Raw genomic sequence first — 20,731 nt, 5'->3', positions numbered from 1 at the left:
TTGCAGGGCAGAAGATGAGACACAGATGTAGAGAACAAACGTATGGACACCAAGGGGGGAAAATCGCGGTGGGGTGGGGATGGTGGCGTGCTGAATTGGGCGATTGGGATTGACATGTATACACTGATGTGTATAAAATTGATGACTGATAAGAACATGCAATACAAACAAACAAACAGAAAAACAACTAATACTGAACTTTCTTTGGGTTATTTGTATGGAAATATGTTAATATAAATGTTTCAGACATTACATGAAATTTCTAAAAATCTTATATGTTCTGGTATAATGTTATAAGTCATAATGCTAGTTATTACTTTAAAATGTATATCAGAAATAACTAAATTTCTTTGTCAATTGCATTATTATGAACTTCCGTCAAATCTTTAACCGTGGTCATTTTTAAGTCTTTTGTCATTTACAGACAGGTCTGGGTATACTCTGATGCTTTTGCAAAAATGTTCCTATAAAAGGGTTTCATCTTCAAGGAATTCATGGAGAAGACTCTGACAAGTACAGGTTTCTGGTAACTGACTAAACTGCTGAACTGAATGAATAAGCATTTTCAGAACTCTAATGGAAAACTGATGAATTCATAAAAGTGCTAACAAAGATCAAGATAAAAAAAATTAATGACATGGGACTGAGTGAACTGATGAGGATGATTATAATTTTTGTGACTTTGTTTGAATAATTAAAAAAAAATCCCACAAGGACTCAGAGGCAAAAAATATACAAATCAATTTTCACTGCAAAGTAAAGGAGCTGTTACAGTGGAGGATTACTGGACTGAATGTCAATATTATGACATAGTATGAGTGTGTTTCGTGTTTGGTAATTTCAATCATTGTTGCTTTTATTGTGGTCATCCATTTACAATGCTTGGTGTCAGTTTATTTATCTCTTGTAAAAATAAAATACAGTGTGTGTGTGTGTGTGAAAAAAAATTATAGGGAAAAGAAAAAGAAGTAAAAAAAAAGAATGGATATATGTATATGTATATGTATAACTGAATCGCTTTGCTGAAACTAACACGTTTTAAATCAACTATATTCCAATATAAAATAAAAATTAAATTAAAAAAATAGTAAAAAGAAAAAACAACATATGTGCTATGTAAATAAAGGTAAATAGGGTAATGTCATCAATTGAAAGAAATTAAAGGAAATAATCTTAATATACTATTAACGACAGTTACATCCAAACTAATTGGTTCAGAACGATTAACAGTAAAGAAAGGCAAAGATATAGCAAGCCTGGTATTCACTGGACCAAGAGAACCAGTTTCTACTGATGAAGAGTCTATCAACAATGAAGAAAAACTCTTGAACTTCTCCCTCCTAATGTAGGAGAACTGAACTATATACAAGAAAAATGGTGGGACATTAAAGAGGTATTTGCAAATACATCACAGCAATAAAAGGCTTACTTTTAAGAAAGAAGATGAAAAGCAACGGAATACTATTAATAATAATGATCTAATAGATACACAAACATCTCCCTAGCCTGTCCATAAGTCATTTACAAAAAGTCGCAACATATTAGGATAGGATACCTAGTAAGTTCTAATGAATTCCTAACACTAAAAAGAATATAGCTAACAATCTGACTACTATGCAACAAAGCAACTAAAACACCCAATAGAGGCTGAAACAGACAAAACATCCAGCCTGGAAAATATATACCCATATATGTCAAATATTCTCCTACATAAATTAGGCTAAAGGGCAATTCTAGAGGATATTTACAAAACAGTATTTAAATCATAGAAGTATTATATATTGTTAAAATCTATGGGCTATAGCAAAAGCTATGCTAAGAAGAAACTCTACAACTTTAATATTTCCATTGTTAAACAAGTTTTTCTATAAATAAACAATGAATACATTTGATTTTTCAAAAAAGTCTCTGTTCAATTATATCCTTAGTATAGTACCTAGAAAGGCAATTTCTGGATCAAAGGCATATAGGGTTTTTTTAATTAATGCGTTTGATAGAGATTACTACACTTTTCTCCAGAAAGCTATGTATCAACTTATGTTGCCACTAATATAGTCTATTTCTCCACACCCAAGTGAACATTAAATAATCCTAGGTACAATTTAAACAAAAACATTTTCTAGGTTAAATAAAATGTGATTTCCAACCCCCCCGCCCAACTTTGGTCTGGTTTCTGGGAAGGAAGGAGGTAGACTGAGAGATGAGGTTCAAGATTATTAAAGTGTATTAAAATGAGTTATAAATTTTCTTGCCTCAGAGAATCCACAATTCTTTGAATAACTCCTGAATATAACCAGCTGGCCTACAGTCATTATATATGAAAGTACCCAAGTCCCACACAAGTGGATGGAAGGATTTAAAATAATACCAAGGGGTACTAGTAGAAGAATTTTTTAGAAGAGTTGATGAGTTTGAGATGACCAATAGCCCAAAGAAATAATATCCAGGCCATCAAGATACCTCATCACTCTTTGGTTACAATAAATTAAATGATGAGTTTCTATGAGTCACAGGAAAAGTTTAAGCAATATTTAATTATACAAATGATGTACTACATTTTCTACTTCAAAACTATATGATGGGGCTTCCCTGGTGGCGTAGTGGTTAAGAATCCGCCTGCCAATGCAGGGGACACGGGTTTGAGCCCTGGTCCAGGAAGATCCCACATGCCGTAGAGCAACTAAGCCCGTGAGTCACAACTACTGAGCCTGTGCTCTGGAGCCCGCGCGCCACAACTTATTGAAGCCCGCGTGCCCTAGAGCCCGTGCTCCGCAACAACAGAAGCCACCGCAATGAGAAGCCCGCACACCGCAATGAAGAGTAGCCCCCACTCGCCACAACTAGAGAAAGCCAGCGTGCAGCAACGAAGACCCAACGCAGCCAAAAATAAATAAATAAAAAACAAACAAACAAAAAACATATGATGGATCATCAATAAGAACTGCTTAAGGGACTTCCCTGGCAGTCCAGTGGTTAAGACTCTGCGCTGTCAATGCAGGGGGCACGGGTTCAATCCCTGGTGGGAGAACTAAGAACCCGCATTCACAGCCCCCCCCCCAAAAAGAACTGTTTAAGAGGATGGGGGAAATTCCCAAAAATTTCACTTGAAGACTTTTTTTTTTTTTTTTTTAAACTAAGAGTGATAACTGTCTTACATTAGGCTATTTTATTTTATTGATTTTAATGAACTTATTGTAGGGCTACAAGGAACAAGTCTTCCAAGATTCAGATATCTTCCCTGCTAAACCCAGATGGATAATAGAACTTTACACAAAGCTACCATCTAGGGAAAAAGGTTTCAATTCTTTCTTTCTTCCTCTTTCCTTCTCTCTCTCTCACTCTCTCTCTCACTCTCTCTTTCTCTCTCTCTGTCTCCATCTCCATCTCCCTCCCTCCCTCCCTCCCTCCCTCTCTTCTTAGTCCTCTTTCAGTGTCTCCCTCACTTGGATAATTTCTACAGATATAACAAAGGAATACAGAAGTATTTTGAGATATTTGTGTACATACTGAATTTTGGTAAATAAAGTCTAATTTTAAATTACTTAAAAGCTCTGATAGAGCTTTTATATAATAAGATATTTTTTCAAAATTAAAACAATTACCTCAGTGATTTTGGATTTTTTCCACAGTGTGTCTTCCCAAAGGTGGTCACTTCTGTGCTTACAGCTTCTCCATATTTGAGAGCAGGTCAATAAACCCACGATTAATGGCTGTCTCCTATTTAAGGTGCAGAATTACTACAAGAAATAGATGTCTTTTCTTCAAGGACTTTTAAAAGGACTTTTAAAATTTAAATTCTTCTCCCACATAGGCCATTACAAAGTATTGCGAAGAGTTCCCTGTGCTATACAGTAGGTCCTTATTAGTTATTTTATATACAGTAGTGTGTATATGTCAATCCCAAAAGAGTGGATATATGTACATGTATAACAGATCTACTTTGCTGTACACCTGAAACTAACACAACATTGTAAATCAACTAGACTCCAATTAAAAAAAAAAACAACTCCCCGTGTGACTGGGAACCACTGATCTAAGCAAATGATATTAGACTCATCTGAGAGATGCAGCAGTTAACCATACTCAACATGAGGAATGATAAAGACCTATTCTGGTTGAGATTTTTTACAAAATTTTAATAGAATTAACATAATCTGTTGATTGATTTGTACAATGATGAGTGTCTAAGATATATTAAAATTTTCAAAAGAATGGAAACCAAAAGAATAAAAAATTAAAAAAGGGCGTTTAAAATAAGATTTAGTAAATATTTTTAAAGAGTAGGATAAAATGCCCAAATTGTTAATACTTATTACTTGGTCACTTTAAAATTAAATACCACACTTTAAAAAGTTCATTACTTGGCTATGCTATTAACTGTGGGAGTATGGCAAAACACTTCCCTTTGTAACTGAATATAATAGCCAAAGTAGTGATGGTAAAAATGAATGATGAATGTAATATTAATTTGAATTGAATATTAAATTCAAGCCCACAGTCTTATCAATATAGTAGATGAGGCAGATAAATGCAAAAGTAACTTTTGTGAATCTGGTGATTTGTTGGTCAATTGTTCCTTAGTGTTAGAAGGACTGAGTGAAACAAGTTTCCTATTGTATGAAGTAGAATGAATGGAAATGCAAAATTTCCATGCCACGAAAAATTCAACAGTAACCTAAGGCACATGCAAATTCAAACTATTGATATTTTCTAAGTAGAAATCAACCAATAACTAAAAGAATTGTCCAGAGGAGATATACAATGGATCAGAGAAGTGAATAAGCATATGTTATTATTTGAAGATGCTAAATCATAAAATCTTATAATAGCAAATACACAAGGAAAAGCGTATAACATTTACTGCCAAATGTTCTGAATTGGTAACTAGAGAGAATGAACCAATAGTCACATATGGTACTGATCCATTTGAAAAAAAAGTCTGCTAATTGAAATTAGAACTGATGCTCAGTATCAGCCTGTAGACAGATCTGGAACACTGCAGGTCAATACTGAAGCAGTGTGGTTAGGAGAACTTCTACAGCTAGAACTGTGGAAAAGCCACTACTCTAATTTGAACAGGAAGTTATTCAAGCAATGAAAGCTATTAGCAACTGGAAAGCCCCTGTAAAAGATGTGTTGAAGAGCTCCTGACACAAAAATTTCATAAAGATCTATAGCTTTCTTTGTAATCCTACGTGAATCAGAAGAAAAGACTAACTTTATACACCCAGAAACTGCATTCTTTAAGCAAAAGAGAAAAAAAATTCAGATCATCCAAAGGAGAGATTAATAATATTTGCATATATCACCTATTTTATTCACCATATTTGGACAAATATTTAATGAAAGTTTGTAATGTTCAAGGCACTGTGCTGGGTATAGAAGATATGAAAGTAAATAAAGTAAGTCCATGCTTTCAAGGGCCTTATTTAGTAAGTCAAACTAAGAAAAAACTACTAGTTACAATCTATCACATACTAAAATATCAGAACTGAGATGTTGCCAGATAGAGAAAGCTCAGGGGAAGGGAAGAAAAGCTGAATGCCTATTTAGGGAACTATAAGTCCGAGGGGGCTCCTTAAGTCGTGTGTGGTGGTGGTGGTTGTGTGTGTGTATGTGTGTGTACATGTGCCTTTTGGGAGGTAATATGGGAAAAGCGGGGCGAGCAGGAATGGTGGGAGATGAAGATGAAAAAGTCTGTTGGGGCCAGATCATGAAAGATGCATGAATAATGTGCTAAGGACTTAAGTTTCTACTGTAGAAAATGGAGTCATGAAAAGCAGAAGCCTGGCAGCACCTGATCTGTCCTTCGGACCAACGCTTACGAAAAGGAGAGTTCCCAACAGACATCCACATGCGACAGATTACACGGATCACTAAATATTTACAGCTTACTCCAGAATTCTAAATGAGGACTACAATGAGCTAAGAATAAGTCTAATTGCATTAAGCAGCCTGATTTGCATGATCTACCATAAAGTGGTGAACAATAAGAGCTGATCTTAAGGCAACAAATAAATTAAGGGATAGAGGGAAATTATCTACACCAAACAACTAATGATCTGTTAATGCCACTAAAGAAGTGATAGCGTTAAAAAGACAAAGCTCTTTCCACAGAATAAATTTATTTTCATATTTAGAAGGACTAACTTGCTGCGATTAAACCAATAAGATAAAAAAAGGCCAGACTATGTAACAACAATCTGCCCGCCTACTGTGGGGAATGTGGGTGAAGGAGAAAGAATCGGGAAACATAATCTACAAAATATTCAGGGAAAAAACATTTTGGTTATTACAACAGCCACAACTCGAGAACTACAAACATTAAATGTAAATTAGTGGTAAATCCTGTGGCGTTCTGAAATTCGATGATATTTTAAAACTCTTCCCCGCCAAGGTGTTTTATAAACAAGCTGGTGGAGTGATCGCTGAGAAAACCCTTGAAATGTATCTTTTAAAAGAGAAGGGTTTCATTTTCAAAAGACAAACTGAAATTATTTGAGAAAGAAAATACTGACTGATTCTATTAAAAACTTAACTGGACAGTATACTCAGATGCGTTAGTCGAATATCCACTTAGCAAGACTGAACAGCGCAGCGCAGTGAGGCCCACGCCGGCACGTCAGCGCTGGGAGACACGGATGATCAGTGTGCAGTACTGGTGCACATCTTCACCCTAGAAAGGATTCTCTACTTCCCTGAAGCTGAAACTCCTCGGTGGGGAAGGTGGAAGTGAATGGCAATCACTGTTCCTATGTTTTACTACCAAGGCCTGATTTAAAATATTCTGTCTCCATAACAAAGGATACTTGTGGACATCGGATCATAAGCCCTGATTTGGATTAAGGGAAATATGGCTACTATGAGTACTGCTTCAATGCTGTTACAATGTATTTTACTCCTCAATAGACTAGGGAAAGGGCAGGGAGAAGAATCTTTTAACTTTCACCCACACTACATAGTAAAAAATTCTAAACGGGTCTGAGGGTGGAGGACAAAAATGGAAGTGATGCTAAATTTTTTATCATGAAGATGGTAGTTATTTGACTGATCTTGCTCTAAAATTTTTCTACAGCAAAGCGTAACCCAAGAGATTGATTAAACTACTACCACCACCACCCAACCACTTCTAGCTTCACACCTGGTATGTGGGGCACTCTGAGCAAAGCAGAAGTCTGACTCTACCCTAAGTTCACGTGGTTAAGAGCCCAGAGTTCACATGGTTAAGAAAAGCCTAAAAGAATCCCTTGAGAACCATCTGTCAAATCCGATGTGTTAAGCTATAGAACGATAAGTACCTGGGTAAGAGTTAGGGAGTGTTCTATTTTTATAAGATCTGTAACTTACTTTTCATGTCATTAATTGAAAAATGTCTTCTCCAGATGTTTTATGGCAATGAATATACAGATCTCTACCATTACATAATCAGAAGGTGTGGATAAAAAGTAGTTTGATAGAGTTGGAAATCAGTTTCAGAGCTACACATTACACCAAACTTTGGGTTCTCCTAAAGTCATGTAATACTCCCTGTTCTGCAGTTTCTAGGCCAGAAAAACATATACTAAATTACATTAATTCTGCTCTGTGTAGCTAGAATTACCAAAGGTTTTGGGTGGTATTTCTATTAATATTCCCTGAAGAATGATTTCATAGAGTATTTTAAAATTATCTGAACAGAAGTTACTTTCAAAAGAATAAAAGACATACTGATGTGTTCTCTTGAATCTCTTTCAGAAACGAATCCTGACATATTACACTATTTCACGTTTTAAAATGGAGCCTACTTCTCATTTTTCTGTTCTGTGCCCTCTTCAGCAAACCACACTGAAGTTAATTCTATGGACCTGTCTGAAGTTAATGATAAAAAATTTCTTGAAGATGTAATGTGCTTTACTTCAGGATAAACAAAATTTCAAATAAAATAGCAAGTGAAATAGAATATACATGGCTCCATCACACAACCAATAACCCACCTAGAGGGTTCAAAATTCAAGATCAAATAGAGTAATAATAATAAAAATGGCAACCATTTATTGGGCTTGTATTTCCCTCACCAGAGTACTTAGTTACCTTTTGATTTGCCAGTTACTACTAAAGGATTGTGAGGGCAGAAACCATGTTTTGTTTTTTTTATAGTCATAACCTCAGGACCTAGAAATAGTGACTGATTTACAAAAGGAGCTCTAATAAATGCTGAATGAATTAAAGAGTGAAAGGATGGATGGATGGTTTGCCTGAATCCAAAGAAAATGATTTCCACTCATTCTAACATGCTGTCTCTTAGGGAAAACTTCCCAGAGATCTGAGCAGAGTCAAGATTGTGATGCACCAGTCTCAATTCTTACACATAACATAGAGGTACTTTACACTTAAGAACTTTCGCGGCTGCCTTTCCAGCATCTATTCCTTCTTCCTAAAGCTTCAGGGATCCAGGCTTTTACAGAGGTTAACTGTACCCTCTTTGGAGATGGAGCATATGACTTAGGCTAAGCCAATCAGGGCATGTCATTCTATCAGCTGCTGTGGGTGGGATGGGTTTTGGAAGATACATACATACACATGTACACATGTAGGCATAGTATATGCATGTGTGTAAATATATATGCATATTTATATATCATGAATGTACATATGTATATAAACTATATCTCTCTAGTATATAAATTCTGCATTTCTTAATCCCATATATATGTATATTTTAAACTTTGTTCTGGGTTTCAGTTGTTTAACTCAATCTTTTCAATGTTTTTGGTATTTGTAAACATTTATCTTATTGGGATTAGCCTTTTTATGATAAATCTTATCTAAGATATTATATATCAACTCAGTCTTGGAGGCATTTTATTTTACTTTATAACTATAGAAACCATGACAGATAGAAAAGGGGAAGTGTTGAACTATCACATTTCATAAACAGGAGAAGATGGAGAACATCTCTCTCAACGAGGTTCCAGTCTACCTAGCTCCAAAAACTATAACACTAGGACTCAAAACCCCCAGGGATCATAAGCTTATTACACTTGGAGCATAACTGAATGGTATACCTGATTTCTGTGATCATTCAACCTTTATGAGAAACTTTGTACTTAAAAATCTATGACTAGTCACTTCAGGTTAAATTCAGATGACCACTTGGGATCTTACTCAACTTTCAGTCAATTAAACAATTTTTAGGCTGCCTTACATTTTATGTATTCCATTCTGCTTTTTCTCTAGATTCCAGGATTAGGCCTCTAACTTGAAAACACTAGATAAACAGTCACTGGGGATTTTCAGCACCCTAAGCTGTTTAAAGGCTGCTCTTTGGTGAGCTCTAATCTTTGTTCTCCTGTTTATTTTACCAGTTTGAGGGTTAGTCAGAAGGTAGAGAGCTCACCCAATTTTTCAGGCGTTCCTTATTTACATCTTCTTCACAAAACCTAGCAGTTCAGTAGACCAGATATTTCACTTGATTAATGACAAACTTGAGCTTCTCCAAGTTCCTTCACAGGAGAGCAGCGGGGTTTTAGGCAAGCTCTTCTGTGAGTGACCACAGGTCCTCTGGTAAGAAAACACAAAGCTCTCTGCAGGCTGTAGTGACCCTTCCTTGGCCTTTGGTTGACACAGTCACATTTAGTTAATTAGATCTCAAAAACTTAGAATGTGAGAAACAGGATCAACAGCCAAACACACGTGGGTCATTCTGGGGTGGGTTTAGGGGGTCTGAGGGGTGGTTGGAGGGGAGTTGTGAGTATTTATATGTATTATGCTTATCATTTCCCTGCTTCTCTTTCCCAGTCCCTCAAATAAGCTAAAGCAATTCTGAACATTATTTAATCTTTACTTGATAATTTAGAAGGGTCTTCAGAGGTCATGGATCACAGATCTCTACTACACACACAACAAAGTGTTAAAAATCTGGTGCTGGAGAAAAATAAATGGGGTAAGCGTTAGTTAACTTAATATGATAATGGACTAGCAAGTAGAAATGGATATAAAAATTCAGACATTTTTTATATTTCAAATCACATAATACTTAATGAAGTAAATTATGAGTAAAACGCAAAGCCAGGCACACACAGAAATCAGCTGAAAACAATGGGAAAGAGCTCAGTTTTTCATATGCTTGCTCAATATTTTGAGAAAAATCTAGGGTCCCAAGCGAGCTTGTGTCTATAAATTTTTTTCTCTTCTAAATTACATTTAAATAAAAAAAAAAGAAAAAAAAAAAAAAACCAATAACAAGCTTTGTTGGTAGGTCTATACCATTTTCATACATTCTAGGGGAGAAGGTAGTAAACAAAGTTTCTACAACTGTAAGTGATGCTTAGAGGAAAATTAAATCACTGAGTGATGCCAGGACTGATTATTCTACTGCACTTTAAAAGCAAGGGATTGCAGTCTGTGAGTCCAAAGTGGTTTCATATGGACTGCCACAGTTGTGGTTTACGCTTGAAACTATAACCTGTCAAATTAGAAGCAGGCAAGGCCTATGCTCTTAACGGCTCCACTTTTTACTGTCTATAGTTATGTCTACAAGTTCAGCATTTTTTTAATCCAGTTTAAACTCTGTTATTTGGATGAACAGAATCTCAAAACTACTCTTTGTTATCTTGGTTAGAGATTTTAGTTATGATACAAAGCTTAGAGAAACTGCCAATCTAATTTTTATTGCATAGGTGAAGCTGGCTTTCTTGTAACTATTTTTATCAACTATTGATATTTTATTATCCTGGTTACCACTATGTAATATACAATATAACTACAGGGGAGAGAAATATAAACCACATAAGCTCCCAAGCTTTTTCTATCCTGCACTTCCAAACATTTTATTTACTTGAACTTGTACCTTACTGGCTCATCACTCTTCCAGGCCTACAGTAGCCTGCTCTTATGAGCTCAGTGTTACAACATGCTCCATTTCTTCTCTTCTCCTTGACTGTGAAATGCCCTTCCGGGCAACAGGCGTGGTTGACAGAGATCTTCCTGTCAAAACTGAAAAGCTACTTGTTCAATTTTACTAATGTTTTCTGTAGAGTCCTTCCTTAATAAGTTTTTCTTAATGCCCGTTTGTATAACATAAAAATGTTTAAAAAATAAAGCATAAACAATATTTGCTCTCTGTGTAATGCATCATAAGTGAAACCATGCCACAAAACAATCATATCCTGTTTAGGCCATAATGACATCAGAAGTACATGTTTACCATCTGCTTTGGACAACTTAGCATGTCTTTGGCCCAAGGCGAACTAAAATCATTTGCAGTTGCCTCAAACCAAGATAACCACACATTTCTAAGGTAATTGATACCTAAGAAGAACATTGCCTTTAGATCACAGTTCATGATCTAAGCATACTAATTCTTTAAAGAAGGTGGTTAAATTTTATAAAGCATATATGTCTATTGGACTTCCTCCAAAATTTAACATGAAATAATTATATTTTTAGCATGCACAGAGACTATGATAAAGTCAGCACTTAGCACGATCTTTCGGAGCTCTGGAATTACCTCTCTTGACCAATTTAAAGAGAAGGGGAAAAATGGAGATTTGTTTTTTTACATGTAAAAGTATTATAAGAATAAGAATGATAAGAATAATGCCTTATATTTTAGAAGGCACTCAGATGAAATCAATCACTACTTTTATTTTTCCACAAGTATTTAAGGAAACCATTTTATGAATAGAAAGCTAGGGTAAATAGAAGGCATACAATTTTCATATTCATTGTTAAAACATACCCAGGGAATCCAAACACATGTCACTAACCGTGTTTTACAGTGATATAAAGCATGGAATTGCCCTGGATCCTACCTTATCTGGTGAGTCCAACCAAAGGCTGCAACTACAGCTGGAAAAATAGCTCTTCACACTATATGCCAACGCAAAAGCAGTAAGGATTACCTTTGTCCACAAAGATAACTGGATGGTTTGGTACAAAAACTAAGCAAATATTTAATTATAAACTAGCTTTTATGGAATAAAATAGTATCAGTAAAAGTAAGATCCAGAAGGAAGCTTAGGGAAACCTACTCATATTCAAAGGAGGAAACAAAGAAACAGAAAACTGAAGTTGTTTCCCAAAGTCAGCTACGAAGGCAGAGTTTGACATCCTTTCCAGGGTTACTCCACTGCACAATGCTGCCTTCAGACATGAAACCACTGATTTGGACATTTCAGACCACATTTAAAGAACGTAAGAAGAGAACCAAATAGTATATGCACTGCAGTTATTCTATTACCCTAAAAAGGGAAGCATGTACTATACCTCCATTCTTTCTTGTTTAACTTCATCAATTTCATCATCTTCAAACATTGCCAAGAGTTCTCCTGTTTGGTCAATGGAGTTGAGAAAGTCTTGAGCGATTTTTTGTCTTTTGTTCGCATTATTACTGCCACTCAATTTGTCTTCATGAAGATAAGGGAAGGAAAAAAGAAATGTTCTTAAATAGGTTTACATCTGCCCCAATCATATGTATTGAATACTGCATATAAAATTCAGAACTGGAATTCTCTCATAATAATCTTCGTAAGGAGAATCCTTGTATCCAAAACAAAAGCATAAGTCATGCATAATTAAATCATCTATTTATGTCATGAATAAGATTGAGAGAATAAAACCAAATGATCAATTAGCACAATAAGTGTGAATGGATTAAAATTCCTTACAAAAAAAAAAAAAAGGAAAGACTCTCAGATTTGGAAAAAGAATCCTGCTACAGCAAGCCTAATTAAGAAAGTAAATAAAAACAAAGACATAAATAAAAAACACCAGGATTGAGACATGAAATTAAAAGAAGAAAATACTAGGTACACTACTGTGGCAATATATTTGAAACCTACGGGATGAGATCTTACTCTTTTTCTCATAAGAGGTAAAACTACCATACTTATTTAAAAGCAAAACATAACTCTGAGAAAGTTACTGCAAAAAGTCAGGAAGGAATGTAATATTGCAAAAGGTAATTAATACAGTTTAATACACAAAAGTATCAGTGTGAATTAGTGAGGAAGAGCTACATTATTTTTTAATGTGACAAATTGTGTGCTCCTATACCAAATAAAGACAACCCAAACATCTTAGGGTGAAAAAAAGCCTGTCACTCCCTACTCCAATACAGCTTTGTTACCACCCACCTCAATTATGTTGCTACTATCAAATATATTATACATCTATATATTATAGACACAATATTACAATTATATATCTTGTTTTATACAATTGCTTTTAAATCTATTAAGAAAGGAAAATAAATAACACAATTCTATATTCTCTTATATTTACCTACATAAATTACCTTTATAGATACTCTTTGTCGTGTGTGTGTGTGTGGTGTGTGTGGTGTGTGTAGGTGTGGATTCAAATTATTGTCTGGTACAACTTGCTTTCAGCCAGAATAACTTCCTTTAGTATTTTTTATATGGGTCTGCTAGCAAAAAAATTCTCCAGTTTTTGTGTATCTGAGAATATCTTTATTTTGCCTTCATTTTTGAAACACAGTTTTGCTGAACATGTTTCTTGACATATTTGTTGTTGACAGTTTTTCTTTTCAGCATTTGGAATATGTCATCCCACTGCTATCTGACCTGCATTGTTAATGAGAAGTCGGCTGTTAATATTGTTGAGGTTCCACTGTATTTGATGAGGTGATTTTCTCTTGCCTTTCACGATTTTCTTTTTGTCTTTGTCTTTCAGCATTTCTACTAGAATGTGTCTGAGTATGGATCGCTATACGTTTATCCTACTTGGAGCTTGCTGAGCTGTTTGGATGTGATTAATAATTTTCACCAAAGTTGAGAAGTTTTCCATCGTTATTTCCTTGAATATTTTTTCTGCTCTTTTTTTTCTTCCCTTCTGTAGTCCCATTGCATACACTGGTTCACTTAATGGTGTCTCATATTTTTCTGAAACACTATTAATTTTTCTTCATTCTTTTTTCTATTTGTTCCTTAGACTGTATAATATTTAACAATCTGTCTTCAAGTTCACTGATTCTTCCTTCTGTCAGTTCAAAGTTACTATTGAGCCCCTCTACTGAATTTTTCATGTCAGTCATTGTACTTTTCAACCCCAGAATTTCCACTTGTTTCTATAATTTCTGTCTCTTAATTGATATTCTCTATTTTGTGAGACACAGTAACCATACCTTCCTTTTGTTATTTGCACATGGTTTCTTTTAGTTCTTTGAACAGCATTTATAATAGCTATTTAGTTTCTGTCTGCTAAGCCTAACATCTGGACCCCCTCGAAGGCAGTTTGTGTTGTCTGCTTGTTCTTCCTGTTTTTATGGATCATACATATCTGTTTCTTTGAACGTCTAGTATTTTGTTGTTGTTGTTGAAAATGGACATTTTAGGTAATATATTGGAGCAACTCTAGCTAATAATTCCCTCTCCTCCCTGGGGCTTGTTGTTATTGTTTGCTTGTTTGGTTGTTTGTTTAGTGACCTGGCTGGGCTAATTCAGTAAAGTCTCTTTCCCTCTTGGTATGCAGCCTTGGATGTTGCTCCTCAGAGGGTACAGCCTTGAGCATGAGAACAGTCTCCTCAATCACCAGGGATGACTGTGGTTTTAGTCAAGTTCTCTTTACCTGTCACTTTTCCTGATCTCTCCACTAAGTTTCTGGCTGGTGTGACCCTACTGGTATGATACACAGCTGTTATCTTCCACTAACTGCTGGCTAACAGTTCTATTGTTTTGATAATACTCTTGTGCATAAATTGCTCCACAGATTGATCTAAATGATTTCAGGTCACTCTGCAGAGTCAAGGTTGGCCAGCCTTTAAGTTTTGCTGTGACCCCAGGAAGACTCTTTTTAGCTATCTCTTTCCTTTGTTAAACTTTTAGCTGGTGCACTGTTTTGTTTGTTGTTACTAGTATCACAGAGTGACCAGCTTCCCCTTAATTCCTCCACCAGGATCTCCATTGTTTTAAAACACCCTTACCCATGAACTTCAAATGCTCTTTCCCAAATAGTCAGTCCCTATAGGGAAAGCTGCAGAGCTCTCTGATATTAAGGGCTGGCTCTCTCTTACAGGATGAATCTTTGTACTTCTGTACTAGAGCTGGGGTTGGGAGTAGCAAGCAGCTCTCTCTGAAAGACTTTCCTGGATCTAAGAGTGAGGATCTGGACAGAGATGGTAGCCCCTTGTCTTCAAGGCTTGTCTCTTCTGGTGTGAAGCTTATTCCCTGTGAGCAAGCCAGGATGTGGCAAGCAGGGTCCATCTGGGGTAGAGCTTCCCTATGACAAGAAGATGAGAGGAAGGCCCAGTCCTTTTAGCTGTGCTTGCCTAGCACAGAGGTTCCGCAACACAGAGATGAAGGAGATGAGAGATGCTGATCTCCTGCCCCTCTTGGGGTGAACCTGTCACCCTAGATTGGGAGGTACAGAAGCAGGCGTCCATGGTTCTTGGACACAGTTGCCCAGAGTAAAGCTTCTATCATTTTGATCTGGGGCAGCAGGGTGGGAGAGGAGGAGAGAAATGAGGGGAGTATATTGTGGCTCAAACACAACAGAGTCTCACTGTTCTTAATGAGATTTAGTAGATTTTTTTTGAATATGTTCCTCCATTTGCTGTCTGCCCTTAGGACAATTTCTAAAGATTTTAAACTATTATTTTTAAAATGTTCACCAGTTAAATGTGTTTCACTGGGGAAAGAGTCTACCACGTTCCTCACAAGGCCACTCTAGAACGCCCATCTCAGTATTAGATGTATTTTACCTGAGTATTTTACCTTACAAATTATATCAACTACAGTGAATCCTTGAAGAACACAGGTTTGAACCGCGTGTATCCACTTACGCATGAATTTTTTTCATTAAATACGTACTACAGTACGTGACTCTATGAGGCTGGTTGAATCTGGGGACGTGGAACCGCATACATGGAGGGCCAACTGTAAAGTTACAGGCAGATTTGACTGTTCAGACAGTTGGCACCCCTAACCCCTGCATTGTTCAAGGGTCAACTGTATTTTAAAACTTTATATGAGACACACAAGATTAGAAAATTTAAATGATAAAGAGGAGAGGTTTGAAATAAATGAGGAGGTGAGGACATAAAACTGATATGACAGTGTTAGTAAAACTGAATACTAGTCTCACTACTCTGAGCTTGGTATTCAAAGCATAGTATTAACAGCTATCACTTATTCAGTGGTGGGAATGTATCAGGTGCTTTTCATACAGTATGTTGAACTCTCATGGTCAGTAGTATAATTTATGACTTACAAATCAGAAAACTGACCCTCAGGGACACATAGAAAGAAAGCAGAGAACTGGGATTAATAGGAATTTAGGTCTGTTTTGCTCCAAGTCTAGATTCTTTATGCTCTCCATAAAGGGAAGCATTAAATTCATTTGGAGTTAAATTCTATGAGAACTGCAGGAATACTAAATAGACAACACTGATTAGACATTTGATCAGAATTTTTTTTGGCATGGCCATTACACTTGCTGACTTATTGAGGATCAATGAAAGTAACTGGTTCTCTTTCAAAGTTAGTTAACTCTTCAGTTGGTTTTTGTTGTTTTTTGATTCAGTTGGTTTTGAGCAATTTTCTGGAATTCTTCTGAATATAGTAGAGTTTGTTTAGCTACTTTAGCAGTGTATCTACCAGCAAAGGATACTACCATGCAGTGACTATATTCAATACAAAATAGATGAATTACTTCAAAAATACAACATATTTATTTTGATTAATAAGTATTATTTAATAATTATCTATTTTCAGCTTATCACTATTTGATTTCGCAACATAAATATTTTCTTTAAATATCCTAAAATGGGGAATTGAGTTGGAAAATCAGCTAAGGAAAGTTTCCCATTCTGTGTCAGACTTTTTGTTAGAGTTCAAACAGCACAGAAATAACACATTAAAATGAGGTGACTTTACATTATAAAACATATCAGATACTTTGTATAATAAATTAACAAAAAAACATACATGCCAATTTCAAAAATTTAATAGTTCTGGCTCCCTCCATTCAGGACAGAGAAATTATGCTTGCTAAAATCAATTATGTTTTAAATCAACACAATTTTCTTAGTTTCATGACATTCTGGTGTAAAGCAGGTCATTTTATTAAAAAAAGAATTAAAATACCAGATTACTCTGAAGTCACATAATTGGAAAATACAAGATTTAACTGCCAACTATATAAATATCTTCAGTTTCTAAACTACTTTATTTAACAGAAGTACATATATTCTACTCTGATGGGAATATCTACATTGACATTGTATAAATGTGTCATCGGCATACATGTGTTGTACTGGTTTTAGTTTAGTGCTTTAAGTTACCTTCCAGAAGATCATCCTCGTCGATGCCTTTGACAATCTTTGATTTGTAGTCTCGGAAAAACATGTATTTTAGCAGTCTTCTAAGTTTTTTCTATTAAAAATATGAAATAAGTAAATAAAAAACCTTACACATACATTCGCTTTATTGATTAAAGACTATTATGATAACTAAATTTAATAACGTGTACCCCAGGATCACTGTGGGGGGGGGATATAGCAATTCTCAGGATAGTACTGTGAATACAAAATTTAGTCATCAAATTAAACATAAAAGCTACAACACTAGCATTTTTAAATTTTATGTTATTTTTTTTTTTGCGGTACGCGGGCCTCTCACTGTTCTGGCCTCTCCCGCTGCGGAGCACAGGCTCCGGACGCGCAGGCCCAGCGGCCATGGCTCACGGGCCCAGCCGCTCCGCGGCATGTGGGATCTTCCCGGACCGGGGCACGAACCCGTGTCCCCTGCATCGGCAGGCGGACTGTCAACCACTGCGCCACCAGGGAAGCCCCAACGCTAGCATTTTTAAAAGCACTTTTCATTTGCAAGTATCCAGATACTCCAGAATCACAATGATTTTTGTTTTTTGGGTTTTTGGGTTAAATTCCTTCTGAAGATTGTGATAAACTTTCCACACTATGCTGCAAATCCTGACTTTGTGGACTTTTGTACACATTCAGGACCAAATTTTATTTTTTAAAATGATTTACAAACAGCTAGACAAGGAGTTTGTAACAACTGCTTTAAAAAGCCAAGCACTCTCCTTTTTATTGTTTTTTTATTCTCTGAGAATCTTTTCTTTTATTTAGAAGAGTTGGTTTATGTTTTATATTTCTGGAAAACATTCTGTAATCTGAGAAACATATTTTTATGAAACTCAAAGCTGATGAATGATAGTTGAGTCTTAATGATGGCTTTCTTTAGGTTTATTAGAAGACTATAATGCTGTTTAACTTTAAAAGTAACTGATAATACTTTGTCATCTGTTGTATGCTTACATTTAGAATGGATTATTACTGGTTCCTGGTCTTCATGTTTAAGATTCCTAATGACAGCTGAAATAAATTGTATTTTACAAAGCTCTTATACATGCATTCTATTTGAAATTTTCAATAGCCCTGAGATACAGACAAATATAATCATCTCCTTTTTATATATAGGGAAAGTGAGATAGTCTCACAACTGGAGCTTATAGCAGGACCAGAAGTAGAACATGACCTCTGAACCCCCGTTTCCTTATTTACAAAGTAAGTAAAGTACTTACCTTAGAGGACTATTGTGAGGAATAAATGAGAAAATGAGTGAAGCTGCCTAGTGCAGTATGGAAAACACAATAGGCAGTCAATGACTTCTGCTTGAATATAAACCAGCATTATTAAGAGAAAAAACATATACCTGTATATAGGTGTTTGCTATCCTTTTTTTCTCTTTCCTCTGATTCCTGAAAATTCAGTACTTTAGATTTTATTTTGTCTTATATTACAGTCATGTAAACTACTTTAAATTCTGTTTGGAACACACCAGCATATAAATAAAATTACTATTTTGAGGAGAAAGATGAGAATAATGGCAACTATCATATTACAGCTAGGCTCTTGGTTGCTAAAAAGGTTCTGATTAACAGTCCTTCTAGACAATAGAAGGGTTTTGACAATCAGTGTGTATTCCTGAAGTTTCCATAGGATTTAAAACTTTGACTTCCCCGAAAGGCAGGGAAAAGTGTCAATGTGGACTATTTTTTGTGCTGGCTTGTTTACCTCTGTCGATGGAAAAGAAAAACTGACTGGACATATTCTGTAAAGTACTGATGTGAACTCCACTGCCCTCCAGCTGCCTTCGTAAAGGATCTTGGCTCAAGGTCCCTGTTCCTGCCAACGGCACCTTCAGGCTCTTTCCTCACAGCACCACTGCTATATGGTGCCTACTTCCCCGTCTTCCTAATGAAGTCACTAAATCCTGAACATTCTTACTCTTCACCATCTCTCTGAATTCTTCCTTCCCATCCACTTTCAGAGCCATCATACTAATCACAGTTTGCCTTGATTACTGAGCCTGCGTCCTGGTTAGATCCATTCTACATATAGCTGCATATAGCTGCGTGAGTCTCACCCTAGGCAGAAACCTCCACTTCAACAAATCCTACAGCCTCTCCAATCTAATCACACAACCTTAAAATGCTGTGAGTCTCAAAATGCTTCTTCAACTAAATCATGCAGATTTCCTAAAGCAGATTATAGCTTCTTGATAGTGAATACATTTCTTTTCTCTTTATAGTCCTCATACCATATAAGAGTTAATGAACTAAAAATTTATAAAATTTAATGGTAGACTGGTCGAGGTGCAGTTTGTAGATCTCTGAATCCCACTGCAGAAGGAAGAGAAGTTTAGTCATCCAAGTTTAGTCAATCTTCAGTCAGTCAGAAGGAAAGCTTTCACAGGTATAAAGTAACTGGGTATCACAGAAAGAATGTTAACCAGGATATCCAGAAGGTCAGATGGGATGCCTTCTGATAAAAACCAGAGCCACAAACATACAAAAATGGGTAAATGTAATTAAAATGCCAGGGGAAAACAATGGAGAAATGAAAGATGGAACATTAGGAACTAAGCACCGCGTGCTCACTTGGGTTAGAGTCTACCATAACATGCTGTGGTTATTCAGTTAGTTTTTCCACATGTAACTCTCAGGTGAAAATTTTATTAAAAACATGCAAAATGTCACAAAATATTTTCAAACTAGCTACTCTTGGAAGATAGTTATGACAAAATTATACATGTAAATACCAGCATAAATATTTTAATGCCAGAGTTCAAAGAGTAAGAAAGATAGATCTTTAACTATTAAAAAACCTAGATATTATGGGGTATATTTATCTTATACAATATTCATCTTGATTGATTTGCTTTTTTCCTTTTAACCAGTGTCACAGAAAAAACTTTGTATTTCAAGTGAAAAAACTATTCTATGAAAGCCTGTATAAAATTAGAAGAAAAATAAATATGCCACTTAGTTATATCCCAGTTACCAAAACAAAGCACCTGGTCAATATCTAGTGAACATTATGTAGCAATGAAAATGTCTAAATATATATTTAAGGATAAGTGAGAATTCGTTGTCAGCATACTTTTACATAAGTGCCCTTGTCCATGTAAAAATAAAAAATAAATTCTTTTATAGTAAACCATTTTGTTATGCAAACTATGAGGACTCAAATATTAGTTCAACAGTTATGATTCCAATGTGAAAGCTATAAAACAAGGGTAGCTTCCTTACATAAGTGTAATTAATCACCAAGCTTGGCATTTCAATATGATGAAATCATTTTATATTACCTTATCTTTGCGTATCAAAAACAGAAGATCTTCAGCAGAGATTACCCTTGCTCCCCGGAGCTGAGAAACTTCAGCAGCTTGCTGTAACTAACAACAAAGGAAATTTTTCTCAATAATCT

The 20,731-nt window shown here is 35.6% G+C and overlaps 1 protein-coding gene across 9 annotated transcripts in view; it reads right to left on the bottom strand.

Moving 5' to 3' along the window:
* The window catches only part of SUPT3H (SPT3 homolog, SAGA and STAGA complex component), a 389,529-nt gene that overhangs the window by 151,510 nt on the left and 217,288 nt on the right, over positions 1-20,731 (bottom strand). For 8 of the 9 annotated variants that reach the window (XM_029243539.1, XM_029243537.1, XM_029243531.1 and 5 more), the window contains 3 exons: positions 20,613-20,699; positions 17,282-17,372; positions 12,247-12,386 (listed from right to left, as the gene is read on the bottom strand). In XM_029243539.1, the coding sequence (XP_029099372.1) occupies positions 12,247-12,386; positions 17,282-17,372; positions 20,613-20,699 (318 nt within the window). The remainder of the gene's footprint in view (positions 1-12,246; positions 12,387-17,281; positions 17,373-20,612; positions 20,700-20,731) is intronic. The other variant, XM_029243535.1, reaches the window with a different exon arrangement.

Source organism: Monodon monoceros, unplaced genomic scaffold (assembly GCF_005190385.1).
Source record: "Monodon monoceros isolate NGI ecotype Baffin Bay Population unplaced genomic scaffold, NGI_Narwhal_1 Super_Scaffold_3, whole genome shotgun sequence".
Taxonomy (NCBI): Eukaryota; Metazoa; Chordata; class Mammalia; order Artiodactyla; family Monodontidae; genus Monodon; species Monodon monoceros.
The sequence above is the reverse complement of the archived record's forward strand: the minus strand, read 5'-3'. Positions and strand labels throughout refer to the sequence as shown.